General features: G+C 47.6%; 1 protein-coding gene and 1 pseudogene across 3 annotated transcripts; both read left to right on the plus strand.

The window, feature by feature from the left end:
• DCAF4 (DDB1 and CUL4 associated factor 4) lies at positions 1-25,679 on the plus strand. Of its 2 annotated transcripts, none has more exons than XM_079768092.1 (14): positions 1-94; positions 6,742-6,838; positions 11,161-11,261; positions 11,676-11,833; positions 12,580-12,662; positions 13,902-14,004; positions 15,893-16,036; positions 16,867-16,916; positions 20,344-20,423; positions 20,853-20,951; positions 21,082-21,179; positions 22,493-22,666; positions 22,893-23,007; positions 24,655-25,679. In XM_079768092.1, exons 2-14 carry the CDS (start codon positions 6,750-6,752, stop codon positions 24,846-24,848), a joined length of 1,488 nt encoding a protein of 495 aa, XP_079624218.1. In that variant the 5' UTR covers positions 1-94; positions 6,742-6,749; the 3' UTR covers positions 24,849-25,679. The 2 variants fall into 2 exon arrangements, with proteins under 2 accessions (XP_079624218.1, XP_079624219.1); XM_079768093.1 differs by having other exon boundaries at positions 20,856-20,951.
• Positions 412-3,493, plus strand: LOC307098308 (CBY1-interacting BAR domain-containing protein 1-like; annotated as a pseudogene). Its single transcript has 3 exons — positions 412-510; positions 679-774; positions 2,852-3,493. The product of its transcript is annotated as a CBY1-interacting BAR domain-containing protein 1-like (transcript).

Raw genomic sequence — 25,679 nt, forward strand, 5'->3', positions numbered from 1 at the left:
GCTGAATCTCGGTGTTTCCGGGTCCTTCCACGCCTCGCCACTACTTCGGCCGAGCCTGGGCCCGAGGGCGAGCCGGGGAGCACCCTCTAATCGAGTAAGTCTTTGCCGGCTGCGGTGACCGTTGGTGTCGGTCCAGGGGCTGCTGCTGCCGCCCCCTGGACAGAGCTCGGGATGGGGCAGGGGCGTGGGGGGAAGGGGAGGGGAGGGGAGGAGCCGAGCACGTGGGTCGCCGGCCTGACCGTGGCGTGGGTGGGAGCTGGGCGGGCGCGCTCCGGGTGTGCGGGGTTCTTGGACTGGAGGAGCCCGGTTTGTCCCGTCGGGTCGGTTCCGCAGCCGCAGACACGGTGCGGGTGGACTCCACGAGTGTCGCTGCTCAGGGTCGGACCTGAAGGAGCGCTCTTCGAAACCCCGATGCCGAAGGTGCCACCCAACACCTGCCAGTGGCCGTCCTGCGAGCCCTTGGCGGCGTTTTCCCTGCAAGTTCCGGTTGTGGTGGGCCGGTTCCGACAGGTCAGGGTCGCAGCTGTGGCAGGCCGAGCGCTCACAGACCCCCCAGTGCTAGGCACTGTGCAGAGGCCGGACCGTCGCGAAGTGTTCCGCTCACCGGGCCTGTGGGGTGGTCGGTAGTACCTCAGTCAGACACAGTCAGAGGCCCATTGAGATGGCCACTTGCCTAAGGTAACGCACGCCCTGGACCTGAAGCAGAGGAACTTCGACCAGGCGGGTCCTGGTGGGTCCACAGCCAGCGGGCAGAGCAGGGGTACCAGCATCAGTGTGAGGCCAGGAGCAAACTCCTTGGAGACCGGGGGGAGGCTGAGCCCAGGCAAGGGGCCTGGGCAGCCCCTGGGGGTGGGGCAGGGGGCTGCGCAGTGGGTCTGACTCTGTCCCTGCAGATGCTGGCCGAATGGAAGCAAAAGTAGTAGTAAGTAGTGGAGCCCAGGGTGGAACCCACACTTTCGGGGTTACATACACCGAGTGTGTCAAGTGGGAAAGCCACCTTTTCCACGTCAGTACTTGCGTGTCCAGAAAGCCTTATGTCTCCCCACTTGACCTAAGAAACCATGATACCCCCTTCCCCTTGATGGGTGTGGAGACATTGTCTTGTAAATCAGAGAGCAAGAAGGGAAGAAAACGTTGTGTGACAACTTTCTGGAGAAAACAAACAAAATTCCAAATCCCCAGACTCTCGTTTTAAATAATGATGGAAATTGTAGTTGGGCGTCCTGTGGTCACCAAGCCCAGGCACCAGACCAGCAGGGCCACAATACTTAGCCCTCTAAGCCTGTTTCCTCATTGGTGGAGTTAAAAAAAAATACCCACCCAGGGTGGGCACAGCAGGCTCCTTGTAGAGGTCATTTTGTATTCTGCTCCATAAACCGATGGCATCAGCATTTCCACATTACAGTCCTGTAGTCTCTATAATCTTAATTCTCCTGTTGTTGGATATTTAGGATTTTTTTTTTCCCCTCTGAAATTGTTTTTTTGTTGGGACCCTTGCCAACATAGTTCCACAAAAATGTCATCCCCCTCCAAATCATTGTTTTTTTAAATGGTATCATTGTTTCATTTTATTTATTTACTAGAGGCCCAGTGCATGATTGAATCATGCACATGTAGGGTCCCCTACACGCTTTCGCTTTTCGCAGTGGAGCTGGGTGCCTGTCCGCTGGTGCACCAGGCCTTTCAGAAGCCTCCGGCTCGGCAGAGGCTTCTGAATGGCCTGGTGCCGAAGCAGACAGGCACCCAGCTCCCACGCTTTTGATGGTCCGCAGCCGCTGAGGGGGGCTGCCACGGACACCTGGCTACCCTGCTGTTGAGAGGCTCAGCTGGGTGTCTGCGGCAGGCCCCCTCAGTGGCTGTGGATCTGGCCGTTGGGAAGTGCAGGGGGCGGGAGTCCCGCCCCCTGCGCCTCTCAACAGCAGGGTAGCCCCCTCAGTGGCAGCAGATCCGTGCCTCTCAATGGCCAGATAGGCCACCCCGAGTCCCGCCCCCCAGCCTCCTGCCGCCCAATCATGGGCATAGCGGAGTGATGGTAATTTACATGTTACTCTATTATTAGATAGGAGGATTTTTTAAACCTTTATTGTTGAAAGTATTATGTATGTCCCCCTTCTCCCCTCCATTGACCTCTCCTACCCCACCCCCGCCTCCACCGCCACCCCAAGCTTTCACCTCCCTATTGTCTGTGTCCTTGGGTTATGCATTATAGGCATAGAGTTCATTGGTTGATCCTACCCTCCCACCCCCGCTTTCCCTCTGAGGTTTGACAGTCTGTTCCATGCTTCTATGTCTCTGGGTCTATTTTTTTTTCATCAGTTTATGTTGTTCATTAAATTATTTAGGATGTTTCTTACTTTAATTATTAAAGTACTGCTATAGTAAATCTTTGTTTTTGAGATAGAATTTACTTTTTGAAAGTGTACAACTTGTAGTATATTCGAAAGATTGTGTGACCATCACATGATATCTCTTATTCCAGAACATTTATCACCCCAAAAAGAAACCGTATGACCCCAAGTGGGTCCCAGGCGCCTGCCCCGCCTGAAGGCTTAGGTGGGGCAAGTAGAGCCTCTGGCTCACATTGAATTTCAGCCTTCGGAGGGTTCTGGACCTACCTCTGGCCTAGAGTGAGGGGACCAAGGTGTGCCTGAGGCGTTCAGCCAGGAAGGAGGCTGACTGCAACCTTTTGTGGCCTAGCACCGCCCCCACCCCACAAGCCTTAAGGTTCCTGGGTCTGGGATTTTTCTGGGCCTACACCTTCCGGATTTTTCAGGCAAGCCTGGAATGGTGTCTTGGGGCAAAGACACTATTTATCCAGAAACCTGTGAAATGCTCAAAGCAAAAGCACTAGCACTTTGGAGAGCAGGGCCAAATCTTTGCCACTCCTGTGTGGAAAACTGCCAGACTGCGAGACAAAGTCAACCTCTGGGTGAATGAGATCCATGAATAGGTCTCTAGAGAGACCCCAAATTTGAAGCAGGTCCTGAAAAACTGCTCAGGTCTTTGCAACAAGTGAAGGTTGAAACTTCAGGATTATCGAAAAGTGGAGGTTGAAAGACTTGGAGCCAAAAGAGTTGAACTTTTGAAAGCTCATTGGAACCATTGTAAAAATGAAATGGGATGACCGCAAAGCAACATTAGCAGTAAGGAATGGAGAAGCTAAGCAGACAAGTCAGCAAACGGATGGACCTGTTTCCTATTACAGAGAGCTACAGTGGATGCTACCCAAACAACACTTATCTGGAGGAAACTATTGGTATGCTTAAAAAGCAGATAAAGGATATAAATATATATTCAGAATTTATCACTACTGAAATGCTATTCACAGCAAAACTTTGGAGGTATACTCTGCTGTCTACCAAAATATACAAAAGATTGATGAGGAAGATTTAGAGGTTTTTTCAGAAGCTCTAGGTATCTCCCAGATTATCCATCTTGTTTAGATATTGTAAGGGCAAATTCAAAAAAGTTGCCTTTTCAGAGATTGTTGTAAGCTAAGAGTGTCTCTGGAGCAGGACAGGTGTCTACCTGTTGACTAAGAAAGGATCAACAAGCAGAAGATGATGAGTTAGATGTTAAAGAAGAAGAAATTAGTTTCCCTAAGTACACTTCTTTTTTCTCTTTTCATCTTAAAATAACTTAGAATCCAGGATTACTATATTTAAAACTATACTGGCTTGCTATGTTAAGCCTCAAAATGAAATGGGACTGAAAATAGAGAAAATTAAAGGAAATTTATGCTGACTGAAAATTAAGATTTTAAAAATATTACACACCTAGGCATTTCAAACTCCTACCTGGTAATATGTAATCTTTTTGTATGAGCCCTCACCCCTTTGGATTTCAAGGTACTTCATATTAATGCACTGTACATGGCTGGGAGTGCTATTATAAGTAGTAAGTTGACAACAAAATCTAAAAGATCTGCCAATTCCACTTAGCTTCTTTTAGGTTGACTCCAGAAAAAGATCTCATCTAGTCATTCTGTTAAATGTAAATTCTATTTCATGAAACTTTAAGTAAAAAGACATTTTCCATTCTTAAGCTTTTACTGAAACATAAAGTATCCTATCATTTGATCTGTAAATTTACCTTTCAACAGTGTGGACCAAACAGAATAAAGAAATATGATACCAGTAGATCTGTGTTTTACAAATGCATGAAGCATAAGTTTTATTTTACTAGTAAATAAAAGTCACAATAATCTGATGATGGTTTTAAAACAAAACTGCTGTCATACTAAAGTATATATGGTGCTACAGCTTTTAAATAAATGTTTTTTAATTAATTTCAGAGAGGAAGGGAGAGAGAGATAGAAACATCAATGATGAGAGGGAATCATTGATCGGCAGCCTTCTGCACACCTCCCCACTGGGGATCGAGCCCACAACCCGGGCATGTGCCCTTCCCTCAGTCCGCAGGCCGACGCTCCCTCCACTGAGCCAAACCAGCCAGGGCAGTGCTACAGCTTTTGAAAAGCTAGTAATCTGGTGGAATCTAAGAAAGCATAAGTACACATAGACTATCATATGTCATTTAAAATTCTATAAAAATTTTATCAAGCTACCACCTAGTTAATAAGGTATAACCTTTCCCTTAGTCTCAAAAAAAAGACCTTTGTATCAGTTAGTCTCTTTATTCTCTGCCTCCTCTCCCTCCACCCCAGCCCCTATAACATACTGTGTGTGTGTGTGTGTGTGTGTGTGTGTGTGTGTGTGTGTGTCTGGATTTGCCTATTCTGGAGATTTCATATACGTTGAATCGTTCAATTTTATATCTGACTTCTTTCACTTAGCATATATTTTTAGGGTTCATCCTTGTTGTGTCATGTACTTCATTCTTTTTATGGCCAAATAACATTCTGTTGTATGGAGATGCCACATTTTTATGCATTCATCAGCTGATGGAAATATGGGCTGTTGCCACTTTTAGGCAATTATGAATAATGCCGCTATGAATGTTCCTCTCAAAATTTTTGTGTGACCATGTGTTTTCATTTTTGCTGGCTGATATGGTAACTCTATGTTGAATCTTTTGAGGAACTGCAAAACTTTCTGAAGTGGTGGCAGTATTTTACATTCCTACTAGCAAATCAAGAAATTTGTTATAGAATTTGTGAAATATTTAGTTAAGTACCATACTCATTAAATTTTTCTTTCTTTGAATCGAAATAACCCCAATTCACAATCATAGGTTGACACGGAAGTGGTTGAGTAAATGTTGAATTCTGGAATGTAGGTCCAGACTTCTAGCACTCTGTTTGATGCTAACAGGCACTCTCAACTCCAAAGTAGAAGTTGGAGCCCAGGCCCGCATGGCTCAGTGGTTGAGCGTTAACCTATGAGCCAGGAGGTCACCGTTTGATTCCCAGTCAGGGCATATACCCAGACCCAGGTTGCTGGCTCCATCACCAGTAGGGGATGGGCAAGAGACAGCTGATCAATGATTTTCTTGCATCATTGATGTTTCTATCTCTCCCTTCTCTTAAATCAATATATACATACATACATACACACACACACACACACACACACACACACACACACACATATATATATATATATATATATATATATATATATAGACAAGTAGACTTCTATTCTTTGGTTACATTCAACCCATTTTTTTCCCAATTTTGTTACGGCATTTGAATGTGTTTTTTAAATCTATTAGGTAAGATGTCATCAGTGTCTCCAGTGAGTGGAGAGAAAAAAATCCCCAGATGTTGAGAAAGCCTGAAACTTACAGCAGGTGATCCTTGGACCATAATTTAGTCTTTTTATATAAGTCTTTTAATGGGAATGTGATTCCCATTGCAAAGACTTGTGATATTTTGATGATTAAGTGATAGATTCAGGTTATAAAAGATAAGATTTTTAAAAGCTACTTGAAATAATTATGGCAATATCAATGTTACTAAGAAGTGCTTTCATCTCATTCCTTTTTTTTTTTTAAAGTTTGTTCACATCCTTCCTTTCAACTGCTAGTGTATGCTCGAAGCTAAAACACTCTTTAGAAAGCATTCTGAGAAGTCATACACACTAGCCCCCGACTAATTATGTTCACAATTTTCCCTGCTCATCAATACTAAACTGTTCTCTGCAAACAGGATGTGTATAGATTGAAGGAAAAAGTATGTGTTCTGGTATGATCTGGTAAGAAGAAGAAAGAAGCACAACTTAAGAGAGATCTCATGTCAGGCTCAAACTATTGTCTTAAAGTAATTGTGAGAGTCTGTCAACAACTCACACAGTGACCCAGGGATCAGAGGTTAGCAGCTTGTCAGGCCAGGTGTCAACTGTGAGGTAGGAGAACTCAGCCAGAAAAGTGGCTTCAGACACATTGTATTTTATCGTGTCCCCACCTGGAGGGCAGCCTTTTACAGATGAGGCTTGGGATGGCGGCTTTGATGACAACCAGGTTGGGCTTGGTTGTAAGCATGAAGGGACTATCAAGAAGTGAACAGAGTCGGGGTAAGAGATCAACTGAAGGATTTGTATGCATGCATATAAGCATAACCAATGGACACAAGACACTGGGGTGGGGGTGGGGTGACGGCATGTGCCAGGGGGTAGGGGAGGCCGGGGGAAGGTCAATGGGGGAAAAAAGGAGACATATGTACTACTATTTGTAATACTTTAAACAATAAAATAAAATTTTAAAAAATTAAAAAAAAAGAAGTGAACAGAAAGTGCATGCACCCACATGTTTGTATGTAATTTTCCTTTTTTTCTCATGTAGGAGCAGAAATGCATAAAAGCACCTGGAAAAGTAGAAGACATGGAAGAAGGAGCCAGCGGCAGAACCCTCGACTCAGACAACACAGAGCTAACGAGAGGCAAGTGCTGTTCCCCATTCCCCAGTGCCATTCAGTATGTCCAGCACCCTCCCGTGCACGTGGGTCACTGGGCGTCTCGTCAAAATGCAGGGTCCGAGGTGGGGCCCAGCGAGAGTCTGCACTTCTAACAAGCTCCCAGGGGATGCTGCTGCTGCAGGTCAGCCTGCCTGCCACACTCTGAGCAGTGAGGAGAGATGGCCACTCTTCTTTGTTTTCAGAGTGACCATGACTTCTGGCCAGAGCATTAGCCATGAGCTTAGAGTAGACATTATCTGATACTACTGAAGGAGAGTTGCTTCTCCATTTTATAGACTCCCTCTCTCTTTTCCTGTCTTTTTTTTTTCCATCTAATGAAAATAACATTCTGGAAATGTAATTAATTCAGTAAATCCTGAGAAAGAAGCTATCTAATCTAATAATAGACAAATATGCAAATTGACCGCACCTTCGCTACGCCCAAGCCACGCCCACCAACCAATCAGGATGAATATGCAAATTATCAAAACAAATATGGCGGCTAATTTGCATATCGCGACAGCATAGAAAGAAGCCAAGAGCTGCAGAAGGGAGCAAAGCTGCAGAGAAGCAAGCAAGCTGGGGGGGAGGAGAAGGGAGGAGCGGAGGCGGGGCCGGGGGAGAAGGAAGTTGAGCAGGCGGGGCTGGGGGAGAAGGGGCGGGGCCGGGGGAGAAGGGAGGAGCGGAGGCGGGGCCGGGGGAGAAGGGAGGAGCAGAGGCGGGGCCGGTGAGAAGGAAGTTGAGAAGGCGGGGCCAGGGGAGAAGGGAGGAGCGGAGGCGGGGCCGGGGAGAAGGAAGTTGAGCAGGCGGGGCCAGGGGAGAAGGGAGGAGCGGAGGCGGGGCCAGGGGGAGAAGGGAGGAGCGGAGGCGGGGCTGGGGGAGAAGGGAAAAGCAGGAGGGCTGGCAGAGAAGGCGGGCCGGGGGAGAAGGGAGGAGCGGAGGCGGGGCCAGGGAAGAAGGAAGGAGAGCGGGCTGGCGGAGAAGTTACAAAAGCAGGGGGGCTGGCGGAGATCGCGGGGCAGGGGACAAGGGAGGAGAGCAGGCAGGGTGGGGTAGAGTGCAGCAGGAAACCCTATTGCAGGATTTTTCCTGCAACGGGAACGCTAGTGTATACATATATATAAAATACAGTATTTAAAAACACAAAAGGTATAAAGAATAGTACAATGAATGTGTACCTTCCACCCAGCTTAAAAAATAAAGCCTAGTGAATACTTAGTTGAAATTCCAATATAAACATTTTCCACTCTACTTATTTTTTTATATATATATTTTTTAATTGATTTTTTACAGAGAAGAAGGGAGAGGGAGAGGGAGAGGGAGAGAGAGCTAGAAACATCAATGAGAGAGAAACATCAATCAGCTGCCTCCTGCACAACCCCTACTGGGGATGTGCCCGCAACCAAGGTACATGCCCCTGACCGGAATCAAACCCAGGACCCTTCAGTCCGCAGACTGATGCTCTATCCACCGAGCCAAACCAGTTAGGGCTATTTTTTTTTTAACCCTTTGCACTCGCTTGCTTTTTTCTCGATTCCTTTATTCTACTCAGGATTTAATTTTTTAAATACCCCAGATTTTACAAAGCGCAGCAGTAGAATAAAAAACTGGAGTTTCTTTTCATACAAACTTATTTATTTGGATTTTTTTATATTTCAAATTATCGATACATTCAAAGAGTATAAAAAGAGCTGCTACCAATGCTAACTGTGTCGAGTCACACTCGACATCTGAGTGCAAAAGGTTAATATATTTTATTGATTTCAGAGAGGAAGGGAGAGGGAGAGAGAGAGAGAAACATCAATGATGAGAGAGAATCATGGATTGGCTGGCTGCCTCCTGCATGCCCCACACCAGGGATCGAGCCCGCAACCCGGGCATGTGCCCTGACCGGGAATCAAACCCTGACCTCCTGGTTCATAGGTCGACGCTCAACCGCTGAGTCACGCTGGCCGGGCTCCCCTCTACTTATTTTACTGCATGAAGGAAATACAAGCAATCTAGTCTCAGAACAAGATTCCCCATCACCTCATGGCAGCAGGAGAGGACACCTCTTCACAGTCAGGGTTGCTGGTGTGACTTCTGGCCGTAAGAAGTCTGCACAGCCCCCACCTCACCAAGGGGACCTGTCTGCCAATTTTAAAACTTCCATACTCCAGACCTCCTTTCAAAATGGACAGATTTCTAGTTATAAGGTGTCAAAGGCCATGATGCTTCTTTAGACCAGCTTAAACTAAACAATAACAAAAAGCATCAAAATGTGGAATGGCCTGGCTGGTGTGACTCAGCCGTTGAGCGTCAGCCTACGAACCAAGAGGTCACCGGTTTGATTCCTGATCAGGGCACATGCAGGAGGCAGCCAAATCGGTTATGTTTCTCTCTCATTGATGTTTCTATCTCCCTCTCCCTCTCCCTTCCTCTCTCTATAAAAAAACAATAAAAACATATTTTTAAAAAATGTGGAAGGAACCAGGTCTTTGGAATTAAGAAGTCTGAGTTTGACACACTGCTTTTTCCTATGGGCAAGTTACTTAATCACTCTGAGTTACTCTTGTACAATACTTCACTTGTGAAGTTCACAATGATGTATATAAAGCCCCTAACGGGCTGCCTGGCTCTTGGTTAGGCCCTTCGTAAGGGATGGACCTCATTAGGTGCAGAATAAAATATTACTCTAAGTCAGAGTCCCAGACTTGACCAATATTGTAGCAAGATCAGGGCAGTGCCCAGTGTTTGTATGTTTTGAAAGGAGAACCGTGGATACTTTTTGTGCCCCAGGCCTTCCCAAAGAGCACAGTGCGTAGTACAGTGAGATCTGTGCAAGAGTCTCAGCTCGGCTTTGGCCGAGTTGTGTGGAAACACACTGGACAGCCGCCTTCTGCGCTCCATGTGGAAAGCATGGAGCAGCAGCCCTTGGACTAGAAACACAGACATTTGTCATGACACTTAATCCTCCTTCCCTCCTGCTGCTGATCATAGACGAGCTTCCTGATCACAGGAAACTCTGGGCCATAAAAAGGGAGAATAAATTTTCCCTGAAACCATGCATCGTTAGTATTTATAGACAAAAGAGAAAGTTCTTTCATTCCTTCCACCTAGTTTTGCAATTTGTGCTCCTTTTGGTGTGGGGCGAGAGGGGAAGTTCTTGATTTTAAAGAGGATTTTATCGGGATTCTAAAATTAGGTCTCTTGCACTATCATTATATCCTTTAGCCTATAATTGCCATGGAAGCTGCTTGTAGCTTTGCAAAATGAGTGTTTAAACCATGGCTCTATCTCAGTATTACTGAGCAAATGACCTCTGTGTCCTGAACCCCAGTTTCTCCATCTATAAGATTGGGTTGCCAAGTACAATTTAAACTATATTGCTGGATCCAGTAAAGAATGAAATTCACCTGGCCTTATAACTGCTGTAGAGCTGACAAATGAGCCCAGCTGGTAGAATTCCTTTTTGTTGTTTTGTTTGTTTGTTTAAAGTATTACATATGTCTCCTTTTTCCCTGATTGACCTCCCTCCCCCACCACACCCGCCCCCAGGACACGCCCCCACCGCCCCAGTGTCTGTGTCCATTGGTTATGCTAATATGCATGCATACAAGTCCTTTGATTGATATCTTACCCCGCCCCCCCCCCATCTCCCCTGCCTTCTCTCTGAGGTTGGACCGTCTGTTCAGTGTTTCTTTGTCTCTGGATCTATTTTTGTTCATCAGTTTATGTTGTTCATTATATCCCACATATGAGTGAGATCATGTGATATTTATCTTTCTCCGACTGGCTTATTTTGCTTAGCATAATGCTCTCCAGGTCCATCCATGCTGTTGCAAATGGTAAAAGTTCCTTCTTATTTATAGCAGCATAGTATTCCATTGTGTAGATGTACCACAGATTTTTAATCCACTCATCTGCTGATAGGCACTTAGGCTGTTTCCAAATTTTACCTATTGTAAATTGTGCTGCTATGAACATAGGGATGTATGGTAGAATTCTTATTGGCAAAGATTTCTGGTCTTCTTTTCATCTGGAAAATTCCAGAAGACCTCATGAAGTGCTCAAGTGAGGAGATGAGAAAAGGAATGACATGAATCTTCTTAAGGATGAGAGACAAAACCTTGCTCTAACTGGTGTATTTGCAATAGGTAAACTACTTGTAAGGAAAAGCGGGGTTAATGCTTCCCAAGTAATGGAAGGTGAGAGGGTCAGGGGTGAAGGCTGTGGCACTGCCTGAGCTACCCCTGCCAGGACCCCACAGTCAGAGAATGACTGGGGCGCCAGCCCTTCACTGCAAGTTACCACGATTGTGTCGACAGGTGTAACACAGGGGCAGAGCAAAGCCCACAGGACTCTGACCATGGCGATGAGGAGGTCCCGTCGACCTCGTCCAGCACAGCTGGGAGTTCTTCTGTGCCAGGTAAGGCAGTCTGCTGGTGAGGACTCCCCTGGCCCTGCCCACAGGGAAAGATGAAACCTAGTCCTGACTGGTCAACTGGTTATGTCTGTCCGGGCCGCCCTTCCTCCTGTGTGTCTGCACTTGCATGTGGGTGAACTCCATGTGTGTCACCAGCTCATTCGGGCTTAGAGGAAATTCTGGGAGCAAATCGGAACAGTAAAGGGAGGAACTAGGTACTCCAAGAACTGTGATCCTGAGGCAAACAGCGCCCCCAGCCCTGAACTGGGCCCAGGATGGTGACTGACAATGCTAGCCCACCTCCCACCCCTTAGAAAAGATAGGCAGCTGTGAGCGGGGGTGGACAGGCTCCGGGCTCCTTTCTAGATGGGTCCGGTCACAGTATTTTAAATTGGATTTTATTTCTTTTGACTAAAGATCTACCAGGGTATTACTTTGACCCCGAAAAGAATCGGTACTTCCGCTTGCTCCCTGGACACAACAACTGCAACCCCCTCACGAAGGAGGGCATCCAGCAGAAGGCAATGGAGCACAAAAGGCTGCAGCTGCTAGAGGAAGAGGACAGGCAGACCAAGGTGGGCTCCACGCTCCGGGGGCCGCCTGTCCCCCGCACTCCTGCCAGCCTGCATGCACGGCTGAAGGCAGGTGCCCGGCATTCAGCGCCCCTGCACACTCCGCTTAGTGAGTGTGGTGTTGACTTTTCCCTGACAGAAACCTGACGAAGAGAAGAAGAACAAGCGAGCAATCTCCTCCCACTCCACTTTCCCAATTTGCAAAGTTTCATCAGTAATTCTAACATTTGTCCTTCCCTGAGGGAATCTTGAAAAGCAGCATGATAGTTTCAGTAACTGTATATTTTGAATAGAAAACCAGGGTATATGGTTTGGATATGAGGGTTTCTTAAATCCCTTCTGGGGATTAGATGCCAGGACATTTGGATGGTTATGGGGCAACAGAATGGGAAATCTGGGCCCCCAGGTCACCATAGGTGGAATGGAAAGCACGATGCAGACCTGAGTGTCCAGTGCCGTTCCTGCACTCACTAGCTTGGTGGCTTCTCCCCAAGTATAGCTTGACTGGGGGGCGTGGACAGAGGCACTGAGCAGACCTTCCTGTCACACATTCTTGCTTGTGATATGCTTTTCCTCTTGCCATGATTGGAGACTAGCCAAGGAGACCATCAAATTTATAGCATATAATTTCTGCCAATTGAATACCTGTTTCTTCATTGCATCCTATGGAACTAAAAATATTCTCTGTTATTGTATAACATAAAACTTCACTGAGTCTATCTTTTTGTTGTTGCTGTTTTTTAATTTAGAAAATAACCAGGATGGGATTTAATGCCACTTCCTTGTTACAAAAAAGCAAGCTGGGTTTTCTCAATGCCACCAGTTATTGCCGGTAAGTCAGTGCCTCGTTATGTTTTCTTCACGAGTATTCTTTTTCTGTTTTTTATTTCCACGGTCCAAGAATCCAGTCAGGAGACCACAGAGCTGCTCTGTGAGGAGCCTCCACAGTTGAGGCGCTCTGGCTCACAGCCTGCCGCTCTAGCTCACAGCCTGCCGCTCTAGCTCACAGCCTGCCGCCTGCTGCTGACCCCAGCCCTGAGAGGATCACTCCTGGAGCACGGGGCAGGCTTCTGCAGGAGCCAGAGAGCGGAGAGGGGACCTCGGCAGAGAAATTGGGCAGAAATTTCTCAGGATGTTTTCTCTGTTACTTATAAATCGTGTTTGGTTTAGTAGTGGGTCTTATAACTTCATCCCTGTGAGATTTCTGCTTCCTTTTTACCTAATAAGTTACAAAAAATGGAACATTAAATAGATGTATGTGCATTAAACTTTACTTAAGTACTTGTGATTCCTGATATAATTTTAGCTAAAGCCCTATGAGATAGGTAGACACTTCCTCTGGTTTCTAGAAGAGACTGAAGCTCAGAGTGATTTTTCTCAAAGTAAAGCCAGAAAGGATGGGATCTGTCTGACTCCCAAACCTGAGCTCCTAACCCCTGTGTTCTGCTGCCTCCCACTGTGTGAAGAAACACCATGAGTTTGGGTGGTTTATAGGGGACACAGCTCTCATCTTGGAGCGAGGCCGCCTTCCGTGGAGGCCAGCCATGCAGGAGGTATGAGGCAGGGCAGGTAGGAACATGCCTCTCCTTCATTTCCCTAAAAGAGATAAATATCTAGGTAAAAAGACCTGTTCTTCGCCCTAAAACATGCTTTTTCCTTCGTGGAGAGGTAGCATGACGTGGAGGGGAAAGGGGCAGTAAGATGGACGGCTGCATGCCTGGGCTCTTCCCATTAGCTGGGTGTGTGTCCCTCAGCGTGTTTCATTTCTCAGGCACCTTCTCTTGGTCTCAAGAGAAAGAGTTGTACCAGATGATCCAAAAACAGATTCCTCTAGTTCTAACTTTCTTTGACCCTGTAAATGGGCCGCTCATTCCTTTGCTTTAGTTTTTCTAAGAGTTCTAAATTGGATTTATTTGGGATCTTGCTCATTTCCATTGCTGAGAAATAACGGAGAGGGCCAACAAGGTGAGGTGGTCTTCAGGGTGTGGGGCAGGGCAGAAGCTCTGAATCTTCCTCATGGGTGTCTGGTGTGGTGCCCATGCCCTGCCCGCCCCTCTCTTTCCCCCTGCAGTTTAGCCCATGAGCTGCGAGTGAGCTGCATGGAGAGGAAGAAGGTTCAGATTCACAGCTCCGATCCCTCCGCTTTGGCAAGCGACCGATTTAACCTCATAATGGTGAGTGGGAGCGAGCCACGTGTGGATGCCGGGGGTGTTGCTGCCATGCCCGACACTTTTTATGCCCTAGCATTGGCTCCCATCACGCCTGGCTGTGTAGATGCCAGTTGCATAAAAGCATGTGTCCACTAGTTTTTATAGTTTTAACAAGCACCTACTGGCTACCCATTGGCAAGTGCCCAGCTGGCAAGGAAGGCCATGATGACCATTGTCACCCCTACTACAGCTCTGTCATTTGACATGAGAATCGGGGCCCACCTCACATTGACAGAACCATCAGAAGGGTACACAGTGGTTCGGGAGCTTCTACTCTTTCCTATACTGGGCAGGATTTGGTGGCCAACCCTAGCACTCCAGTGTCCTCAGTAGCAACAGCAGGTTACTCCCTTGCTTGCTGTTCTGACCTGAGTAGCAGGGGCCTGTAAGCCTGTGACCCTTGGCCTGCACACCCACTATCATCATGCCATTTACAAGGAGCAAAAATCTTCTCTTGGTTAGACCCGGGCTGGAAGCCAGGGCCAACTACTTGAGTCCAGGGTCCAGGGAAATGTTGGCAGAGGATCCACTGCAAACAGAAGGAGCCAAACTGCTCAGGTAGACTGGGGATTCGAGGTCACATAGAGCATGGCCTGCCCTGCAAGCCCTGTCTTTCCTGGAGGCCTAGGGAAGACCCAGGAAAATGAGAGAGACACACAAAACAGAGTTTCGCCCGGCCATTATGGCTCAGTGGTTGAATGTCTACCTATGAACCAGGAGGTCAAGGTTCAATTCCCCATTGGGGCACATGCCTGGGTTACAATCCCCTTTAAGGGGCGTGCAGGAAGCAGCCAAATCAATGACTCTCTCTCTCATCATTTATGTTTCTATCCCTCCCTCTCTGAAATCAATAAAAATACATATTTTTTTAAAAAAGAGCCTCACCACGCGCCCCTGGGTCCGGGTGAGGCCGCACAACCCCTGGGTCCGGGTGAGGCCACATGCCCCTGGGTCCGGGTGAAGCCGTGCCCCTGGGTCCGGCCGAGACCAAACCAGAAGGAGTCGGACCTGCATTAACACCATTTGTCCACCATCCAGAGCTGAGGGGTCAGTGCCGACATGTACTCATAAGGAACTGGTGGACATTGATATTGGGTCTCAAAAGAACTGTTGGTCCAGAAAGAAACTCACTACAGACTGATTCATTTGCCTGTCAGCATAACTATTATTGCTCGTCTCACATTCAGTTCTTATAAGTATATCTCTAGTGACACATGATTTCGCTCATCTAGGGGAAATGATGAACAACATAGACTGATGAACAACAACAGAACCAGAAACAAGGAGGCATCGATCGGACTATCGGGCCTCAGAGGGAGGATAGGGGAGGGTGGGGGGAGGGGGGAGAGAGCAACCAAAGGTCTTGTGTGCATACATATGAGCCTAACCAATGGTTAAGTTCAACAGGGGGTTGGGGCATCCGTGGGGAGGGGTGTGGGATGGGAATGGGGGTATGAGGACAAATATGTGACACCTTAATCAATAAAGAAATTAAAAAATATAAAAAAATAAAAATAAATAAAAAATAAAAAAAGAGCCTCAGCCTGATGATCTGCTGACAGGACTAGGGGCTGAAGCTGCAGAATTGACCCTTGACATCTTGCCCCAGGAGACCTCGATAGCAGAGCCCTTCCTCATAAGGGTGTCAGGGGCCAGGACTCATTCCCCCCATATGTGTTTGGGGAGACATTTGACCTGAATACTTTCTTGCAGTGAGTTCCCCTCAGTTCATCTCTGCGCTCCCTCATGGACAGGAGCTCTCACCTGGTGAATATGCAGAGACAGGGCTGTGAGAGATGGGCAGATAGTGTTAGGCCTGCGAAGTCACCTACAAGCCGCTTTCCCCTTCCAGGCGGATACCAACAGTGACCGGCTCTTCACAGTGAATGATGTCAAGGTTGGAGGCTCCAAGTACGGCATCATCAGCCTGCGTGGTCTGAAGACCCCCACACTCAGGGTGCATATGCACGAAAACCTCTACTTCACCAACCGGAAGGTACTTCGCCCTCCCCTTTAGCTTTGCAGCCCACTTGCCTTGGGGCCCAGGGGCACTGCAATGGTGAGCCGAATTCAGAGGAGAGGAGAGAACTTTGGGAAGAAGCCAGCGCTCTGTTACCTCATTTCCCCAAGGGAGAAATGGAGTTGTAGATCCTGAGAACCCATGGAGGAAGAAAAGGGTCCCAGGAGTTCCTTGTCTTGAAAGAGAAAAGAATCTAGATGTGGGAAGACTTGAAGTGGTGCTTCTTTAGCTGGTTTGTACGGACCTTCCCTTCAAAAGGATTGAGTTGGTTCGAAGGAGCCCACATAAGGGACATAGTTCCTGGGAGGTGGGCTGTAGTAGCCTGGGTGGAGGGTCCTCCCAGTGTCAGGACGATGTGTGAGTCATTCAGCCAGTCCATGGCTAACACTGAGGTTTACATAAATGTGAAAAGCTTGATGTCTAAGGGGCTTCCGTAAGAAGCTGTGACTTTCTGTTCTTTGGGATATGAGCCACAAGATAGGAAAATGGTTTCTGGGTAAATGAGATACAGTACGCCTTCAGAGTTAGGTTTGTTTCCTGCCGTTGAAGAGAAGTCATCCCTGCCCTACAGGGTTTACCAGATGTCTCACTGTGAGGCCCATGCTGATATTGGAGGACTAAGGCCTGGGGCTACCTCCTCCCTGTTCCTCTTTAGGGCTCTGTGTGCTAGGACAGGAGCTTTCCCGTTCTCAGGATGCTTGTTCCAGCCCCTTTTAAAGGGGAGATCTATCCCCACAAGTTACTCCACAAGAAAGAATCTGTTTCTCTCCTTGAGGTGGTGGTCTTGCTGTGTGCTTCCTCACCAGGTGAACTCTGTGTGCTGGGCCTCGCTGAACCACTTGGATTCTCACATTCTGTATCCTTTGGCAGATGAAGAGGTTTGGTGGGCAGGCCACGCCCTATTGTGGACAGGCATCTATGGGGTTTGTGAAGTGGTATCTTAGAAGTTAGAAGTCTGAACCATTCTGCACACACTTCACTCTTTCAGAAAGAGCAATGCACATGGTAGAAGACAAGGATTCCCTTGATGCTCAGGGAAGTAGTTGAGGTCCTGGGGTGACTTTGAGGTCACTATGAACTTTAGCAGAGGAATAAAGCAGAAAGGAGCAGTAAAATCTTGGGAAGGAACCCCCAATCCTCCTGAAGCAGAGGTAGGAGCAAGAGCTGCAGTTGTCCCAAGATAGGGTGGGCCTCCTGCGGGGAGGGGAGGGCTGAGGCAGGCATCAGAGAAAGGGGGTTCCTTTGGCATGGGGCATGGGCCTGTGGGCTCTGGACCTGGGATCCTTGCGGAAATGGCCTTCTTTGGAGCACTCTTCATTCTAGTCTCTGCCTTCCCAGAGAGCCATCAGGGCTTCTTTGCTAGGAGCACAGTAGTGCAATGTCAGGGTAGCCGGGCCCTTCGTCTGGGGTCCCCAGGGTTTCTTGATGCATAGGACAATTGTCCGACATGTGATTCACAGAAGAGTATTGTTTGACCCCAAGCCAAAGCCACATGTTAATGAGTCTTGTCTTGAATCATTTCCATAATAAAAATAAATGAGTTATTAAAAGGATGAACAGTGGTACCCAACACACAATTCATGAGTTGCCATGTGGTTAACAGTTAACATCTGTGAATGCACTTAGCACAGTGCTTGGCACCTGTGGGTCCTCAACAAATGATGGCTGAATCGGAACCTGTTTAAACCTGTGGGTTTCAGCCACAGTAACTAAAAGTGCATGTGTAAGGACTTTTTCCCCATATCCTTGCCCTCCACACTAGAGATATTTACCACCTAAGGCAGCATGACATGCACGCATCAGACAGACTGCCAAAAATGTTGCCTGATTGCTTTGCAAATATTTACATTTTTAGATGAGGTGTGTGTGTGTTCATTCTACCAACATCTACTGAGCATATACAATGCCTGTGCAAAGTGCTGGAGATGGGCAGCTCCACGGGTGATCAGTCTGTGTAGTGATGTCCATGTTGCAGCTGGATGTAAGAGGGATGCAGGTATTGGGATGCATGGAAAGGGGGGGCCAGTGGGGTTGTAAGGTTCTTCTGGACTTCTTCAGGAGACCGTGCACATGGGTATCCATGATGTCTCTGGCTACGGAGGGCCTTGCAAGGCTGAATCCTCAGGGATGTGGGATGCCTATGGAAGACTGTGATCATGGAGTCATTTCTTATACAGGCTGATGACGGTGAGACCTCAGACAGAAGGCTGCTGCAATATTAAGCAGGCAGTGGAGAGGGAGTGAGTGATGAGCAGGAGTGGAGGAGAGGCACAAGTCTGAGAGGCTTGGGATCCAGGCCAGGCAGTGTTGGTGTTTGGAAGAGTCCAGAGATGAAACTCCAAGAGTGATGGTGTGGAGACCAAGGAGTGTGTAGTTAGCCGAAACCGGTTTGGCTCAGTGGATAGAGCGTCGGCCTGCGGACTGAAAGGTCCCGGGTTCGATTCCGGTCAAGGGCGTGTGCCTTGGTTGCGGGCACATCCCCAGTGGGGGGTGTGCAGGGGGCGGCTGATCGATGTTTCTCTCTCATCGATGTTTCTAGCTCTCTATCCCTCTCTCTTCCTCTCTGTGAAAAATCAATAAAATAAAAAAAAGGAGTGTGTAGTTAGAAATTGTGTTGCATGACCACAGGGCAGGCCTGGAGAGTGTTCATCAGATTCAGAAACTAGGGCTCATTGGAGACCTTGGAGAGAACATTTACTGGAAAGGTGTCATACCTGGGTTTTAGTGAGTTGAGTGAAAGAAAAGCAAGGAGTGGAGATAAATGTAGGTTCTGATTGAGAGAAATTAGGCTGTGAAGGGAAAGGGAGAGGAACCAAATCAGTCAGAAGACAGTACAATAGAAAAATAGGCAATGAATATAAAGAGACAGTTCAAAAGGGAAACCCACACGACTAATCAGATGAATCAGTACACCCAGTTGTAGTTAGGGAAATGCGAATTTAAATAATGGGAAGGCATTTTTTACCCATTCAGATAAGCACAAATTTTCAAGGTCTGATAGTGCCAAGATTTGACAGATGTGAGAATGGGGAACACTGCTGGATAAGTGCATTGATATAACCACTTTAAGTTGGAAGTTGGAGACGCAAGAACCTTACAACCCCACAGGCCCATGCACTCTAGGTATAGACATAGGAGCAGCTTCCACGCTGCAGGTCAGGGCCTGTCAGTGGGCTATGAAAGCAATTTGTGAGTAGCATTTTTTAAGTGAAACAGACTAGAAAATATGACAGTTTCATACTTAGGACAAATCCTATATAATAAAACCCTAATGTGCAAATCGACCGAACAGCAGAAGGGCCAGTTGCTATGATGCACACTGACCACCAGGGGGAAGACACTTAATGCAGGAACTGCCCCCTGGTAGTCCATGTGCTCCCACATTGGGAGCACCACTCAGCCAGAAGCCAGGCAAACGGCTGGCAAGCGCATTCTGGGGCAGCGCTAAGGAGCAGCGAGCCGAGCGGTAAGGAGTGAGGATTCCCGGACTGTGAGTGGGATGTCTGACTGCCGGCTTAGGCCCACTCCCAGGAGCGGGCCTAAGCCGGCAGTCGGACATTCTCCAAGAGCTCCCGGACTGCGAGAGGGTGCAGGCCAGTCTGAGGAGACACCCCCACCCCCACCACCAGTGCACAAATTTCTTGCACTGGGCCTCTAGTATTTTATAAAACTTTTGTTTCAAATATTTGTGTATATATAGCATGTAGTACTGTAAAATTAAATTCTTTCCCTGGGATTAAGAAACACTGCCTTAGAAAGGCTCCCACACATGGCCCTGGGAGACAGGAAGGTGCTCATTCCAGCAGCAGAGCAAAAAGAGAAACAACAATCTAAGTGTCCAGCAGAAGACGAATAAATCAATTGTGATGCATTTATACAAAGAATGGTGTAAATGAAGGAACTGGGGCTATAAACCTCAACACTTATAAATCTAGAAGACAATGGAGATTGATCTGTGTGATACTGTTTACATATGTTTTTAAAACAGTGGACAAATATACTGTGGCAATGTAACATGGCCTAGAACGCAGACCAATTTTAGAACAGTGATTCTTTCTGGGTGAGGGAAAAGGGAGAATTGGGCTAGGGAGGGGTCAAAGAGGGCTTTTAGCTGTGTCTGTGACATTTTTTCCTTTAAAAACATCTGAAACTAAATATGGAAAATGTGAATGTGTTAAATCTGGCTTTACGGGTGTTATTTTTGTCATTTTTTGAAGGGTACTAATGCCCATTCTCCTCCCAGAGGAGAGCTTGTACTTGACTGTCCTTAACAGAGTTTCCAGGCTGTGCCTCATGGGAATCGCAGAGACTCCGGGCTGTGCCACCCTGCTCCCAGCGTCACTGTTCGTCAATAGTCATCCAGGTACCGCCCCCCCCCCTTTTTAATAAGGGGGTGCTGTGACAGAGGACTCTGTCCTTGCCTCCCAGAGGCTACAGCCAACAACACCAGAAGCTCCTTGGCGAAGGATTGGACAAGGAGGGGTGGGAACCACAGGCTGAGTGAACTTCTCAGAGCTCGCAGGATGGGGACAGCAAGCACCTGTGGGGAGCTGGTAAACCTGACCCAGGATTCGTACTGGAAGCATGTGCATCTTTTTAAAAAATATTTTCAGTGAGAGGGAGAGAGAAACATCAATGATGAGAGAGAATCATTGCTCGGCTGCCTCCTGCACGCCCCTGAGCAGCTGTTCCTGGAGGTTTCCCAAATCGGGTGGTTACTGGCATGGCAGCGTGAAGGGGAGGTCTCGGTCCCTCGAGGGCAGCCATGCTGTACACTCCCTGCTTCTCTCAGCAGGAGACCGGCCTGGCATGCTCTGCAGTTTCCGGATCCCTGGGGCCTGGTCCTGTGCATGGTCCTCAAACATCCAGGCCAATAACTGCTTCAGCACAGGTGAGCCGTGGCTGCCACCCCAGGTTCCCAGAGTAAAGGATGTTTCAGACCTTAAATCCCCATATCCCGCAATCCCTCTCCCAGATTACAAGTGACACTTGTCTCTCCGCCTCATCTCTGTCTCTGTCAGGCTTGTCTCGGTGGGTCCTGGTGACCAACGTGGTGACGGGACACCGGCTGTCATTCGGGACAAGCAGTGACGTCTTGGCCCAGCAGTTTGCTGTCATGGTTGGTGGGCCTGGGAAGGGCCTAGTACAGTTTCCCAAGAGTGGAAATTTTGCGGGATTGAAATTGGATTCCCATGTGACCGGCAGTCCTCATCCCCCCTTCACAGGGGAAAATGGCATCAGAAGGATTGCAGTGGTCGGCAAACTGCGGCTCACGAGCCACATGCGGCTCTTTGGCCCCTTGAGTGTGGCTCTTCCACAAAATACCACGGCCTGGGCGAGTCTATTTTGAAGAAGTGGCGTTAGAAGAAGTTTAAGTTTAAAAAATTTGGCTCTCAAAAGAAATTTCAATTGTTGTACTGTTGATATTTGGCTCTGTTGACTAATGAGTTTGCCGACCACTGGATTAAGGGTTTCTTAAATGTGTCTGCACTGAGTGAAAGTTGACTGATCTAGAAAGGCCAGGCTGAACTGGCTTTAAACAACTTCCTGTTTAAATGAACTATTAGCAATTCTTAAGTAGTACTTGGATTAGCCAATAGGACAAGCAGTTTTTTGTTTTTAATATGTTTTTATTTATTTATTTTTTTTTTTTTTAGAGAGAGGAAGGGAGAGGAATAGAGACATTGATGAGAGAGAAACATCCAATAGGCTGCCTCCTGCACGCCCTCTAATGGGGATTGAGTTTGCAACCTGGGCATGTGCCCTGACTGGGAATCGAACTGGGGACCTCTTGGTTCATGGGTCGATACTCAACCACTTAGCCACACCAGCCTGGCAAGCATTTTTTTCAGTGTTTAATTCCAAATTCATAGCCCTTAATAGTTTCATACACAGCTTTCAAGTTACACATTTTATAAATTTAAAAATAAAAAATTCTAGTGTTACTGCATTTCAAAATCTTGTTCCACAGAAAATGCTGTCTCTCTTTAGAAATGTGGAGGAGGTAGTATGCCAATCTGCTTCCAGCAGTAAGCACAGAGTTCATTAATTCTGGTTTCTTCAGCCAGCCTCCCTCTCTTTTTGGGACCCCATGTCTTACCTGGACCTCTGATCTCTCCCACTCCATCCTCATCACCCCAGCTTCTCACACGATCTTGGTGGAGATAGGGCGCCATCACTTGGGCTTTAGAGTGAAGCCTAATGAGCCAGTGCAGTCAGTGGGGACAACCTTGGCGGGACACATGGGGCCCAGTTCTTCTCTGCTTTCATAAGGAACCCTCCCAGCTCCACTGAGGCTCAAACTCTGACCAACCACACCCACACCTCTGATCCGAGAGAGCTGGGAAGGGGGAGGGGACGGAGGGCTGTGTTCTGGAGGGCGCACCCCTCCCAGCCTTAGCGGGAGGTACCAAGCAGTCCCTCTTTCCACAGACTCCTTTGCTGTTTAATGGCTGTCGCTCTGGGGAGATCTTTGCCATTGATATTCGATGTCGAAATCAAAGCAATAACTGGAAGGCCATTAGCCTGTTCCACGACACATCGGTGACATCTCTGAAAATCCTCCAGGAAGAGCAGTGCCTGGTGGCATCCGACATGGCTGGAAAGGTAGAGTAGACTGTGCAGGCAGCTGCTTTGCTAGAGCCCAGTCTGGTCTAGACAGACGTGAAACTGGTTCTGGTGCTTTTGATGGAGTCTAGGCCTCAGGATTTTGAGGCTTAGATTTTTCTAACCGGAAGAGGTATTTGGAGACCACCTGCCCTCCCTCATTCCTGGGGTTCACCAGTGTACCTGCTGGACCCTCCTTAACGGTCCCTTGTGCTTCTTCCCTCAGATCAAGCTGTGGGACCTGAGGACCACTAAGTGTGTAAGGCAGTACGAAGGTCACGTGAACGAGTACGCCCTCCTGCCCCTGCACGTGCATGAAGAAGAAGGAATCCTGGTGGCTGGTACTTGGGGCAGGGGCGGTTCCATTCACCAAATTCTATCCTAGGCCCCCAGCATCTGAAGCAGCTGAGGGAGACATTACTCTAGAACAGAACAGAATACGGGATCGTGGACTGCTGGGATTGGGGAGACTAGCTGGGAGAGCCCTTTGTTCCCACGTCAGTGGACAAACATCATCTCAGCAACAGGCAAGCAGGTGCAGTAACAGCAGTTTGGGAGACTTGGATGTAGGGTTTACACCTGTTCCCCAGGTCAGCATTCAGTGTGACCTTATCCCATTATGCAACTTCCCATCGAAAACCTTGGGCTCCCTGTTCTTTGAACTTGTGTTTGTTTCCAGAAGAGGATGCTGAAAAAAGAAATTAAGGTCATTGCAAAGAAACTGATGCCTGGTTCCTTTAACACCATCCCTTTGGATCCATGATCTGTAGAACAGGAAGCAGAGCTGTCTAGCTACTAAGCCCCATCGAAAGCAGTTACAAGATTATACTGTTTGTGGACAATAGAATATTCTGGTAGCTGGGAGTTTGGTGGTTTGACAAATGAAATAGTAGGCTCTTGACATTAAGGAATGTATTCTCAGTCTTAGATCCTCAAGTTTGCTACTATTCCTACAGAAAGTACTTTTCCCTAAAACCTTTTTGTGGCTAAGAAGCATCACTTTATTAGAACTTTCTTACTCTTCTTTACTACTGTCATCATCACCACCAGTTAGCTTATATTTTATTGTTTTTTACAGAGAGGAAGGGAGAAGGATAGAGAGTTAGAACCATCGATCAGCTGCCTCCTGCACACCCCTCACTGGGGATGTGCCCGCAACTACTGGAATCGAACCTGGGACCCTTCAGTCCACAGGCCGACGCTCTATCCATTGAGCCAAACCAGTCAGGGCAGCTTCCTTTTAAAGTCTATTTTTCCGTGGGTTTTCAGCTCAGAGGAGTTCAGTGTTCTGGATAATGGAGAAGAGACACCTTGTTGACAGGCAGATGTGGGTAGTGGGCCAGTTGCAGTGATCAGTGAACTGCGCTACCTGAATCCACCTGCAGCGCAGGAGCAGCTGGCTGTATGTCCCTCGGGTGTCTGCCCTCTCCCTCTGAAGCTCTCCAGTCCGTACACCATGTGTCTGGACCACCAGAACCAATGGTGCTAAGTGTCGCGTTCCTCATCACTGAGCCCTGAAGACCATGGGTCTGAAGAACTAAGCGGTTAAGCCAGAAAGAGCTCTGGGGAGAGTGGCCCCTAGTTTGTCCCCAGGTGTAGTGAAGTCATTAGTTAGCTCTTCCTGGCTGATGTTTTAGAAACAGGAAATGGGTTGCATGTCATCAAGACCAGGTGGGCTGGGCTCCCTCTTGAACAGCCATTGACACCAAGAGAAGCACAGTGCCCTCCCATTAGCCGGGTACCCAGCGAGCCCTCCAGGCTGTCATACAGCGTCAGTGCAGCTTGTCACTTTGAATACATGCAACTAGTTATGGTTCTAGAGCACCAGGGTGACCCATCACTTGGATTTTCAAAAACTACCTATTATCGGTAGAAACATTTTCCATTTGAGGGTTTGTGTTCTGGCTGCCAGGGAGTCATGAGAAGCCACGTACACAAGTTCTCTGCACTCTCACTAACCTGCCACGTGTCTGTCTCCCCTCTCCTAGTGGGCCAGGACTGCTACACAAGAATCTGGAGCCTCCACGATACCCACCTGCTCAGAACCATACCCTCCCCACATCCCACCTCCAGGACCAACATTCCCAGTGTGGCCTTCTCTTCCCGGCTTGGGGGCGTGCGGGGAGTGCCGGGGCTGCTCATGGCCGTCCAGCAGGACCTTTACTACTTCCCTTACAGCTAATTCTGCAGAGAGCAGCCTGCAGGGATGTGGATTTGACTGAATGGAGTAAAGAGTAGCCATACCTCTGCCATAATTGCTGTTTCCAGTGAAGGCATTTTAAATGGATGCTCCGTATGCACAGATCTCATCCATCCAGCTGCTGGGGACATGAAGGTGCTATGTTTTATGTGGAGACACTTTAGTAATGTTATGTCAGTTAAGTTGTGGGCTCAGAGAGCTTTAAAGTCCTTTTCATAAAAGGTACCTATTTCCTTTTGTTGAATTCCTTAAAATAGTCCCTTCCCCCCATTTTATAAAACAAAAATTACTTTTTCTAAGGGCTGAAGACTAGCAATACCTAAATTAAAGCTTCTTTCACCAAAAGCCCTTTCAAGAAGCCTAATGAGACTGTTAGTGCCTGGGTCCCAAGAAGACATGCATCTGTACTTGAGAACACCAGCTGGAGAGAAGGGGGAGAGGAAAGTCCTTTTTCTCGAGTTTCTAGAGAAAGATTTAAGGCTGGAGTTTGGCCTTCTCACACTCAGTATCAGGAACAAGTGTTTGGGACTCTCCTTAATTATTCACAGGCATTGGACAGAAAGATGGATCGCTTTAGATGCTAGAGGTTTTAAGCAGGCCTTCGCAGGCCTTTTGTTGAGGCGTCCTCCAAAATGTTAGACACAGCAGCTCCTGTTTCTATCATGGTGACTTGAATGTCAGATTCAAGGGCCCCATTTCAAAGAAAATAGGCTTTGACTTTTTTACAGTCTAAGAGAAGCAGTTTGTGAGATGTTTATACCAAATGTTAAAGAGCATGTCTTTCTACCAAACAATAAACCAGAAAGAACCTTG

The sequence above is a fragment of the Cnephaeus nilssonii genome, assembly GCF_951640355.1.
Source record: "Cnephaeus nilssonii genome assembly, chromosome: 4".
In the NCBI taxonomy this organism is placed as follows: Eukaryota; Metazoa; Chordata; class Mammalia; order Chiroptera; family Vespertilionidae; genus Cnephaeus; species Cnephaeus nilssonii.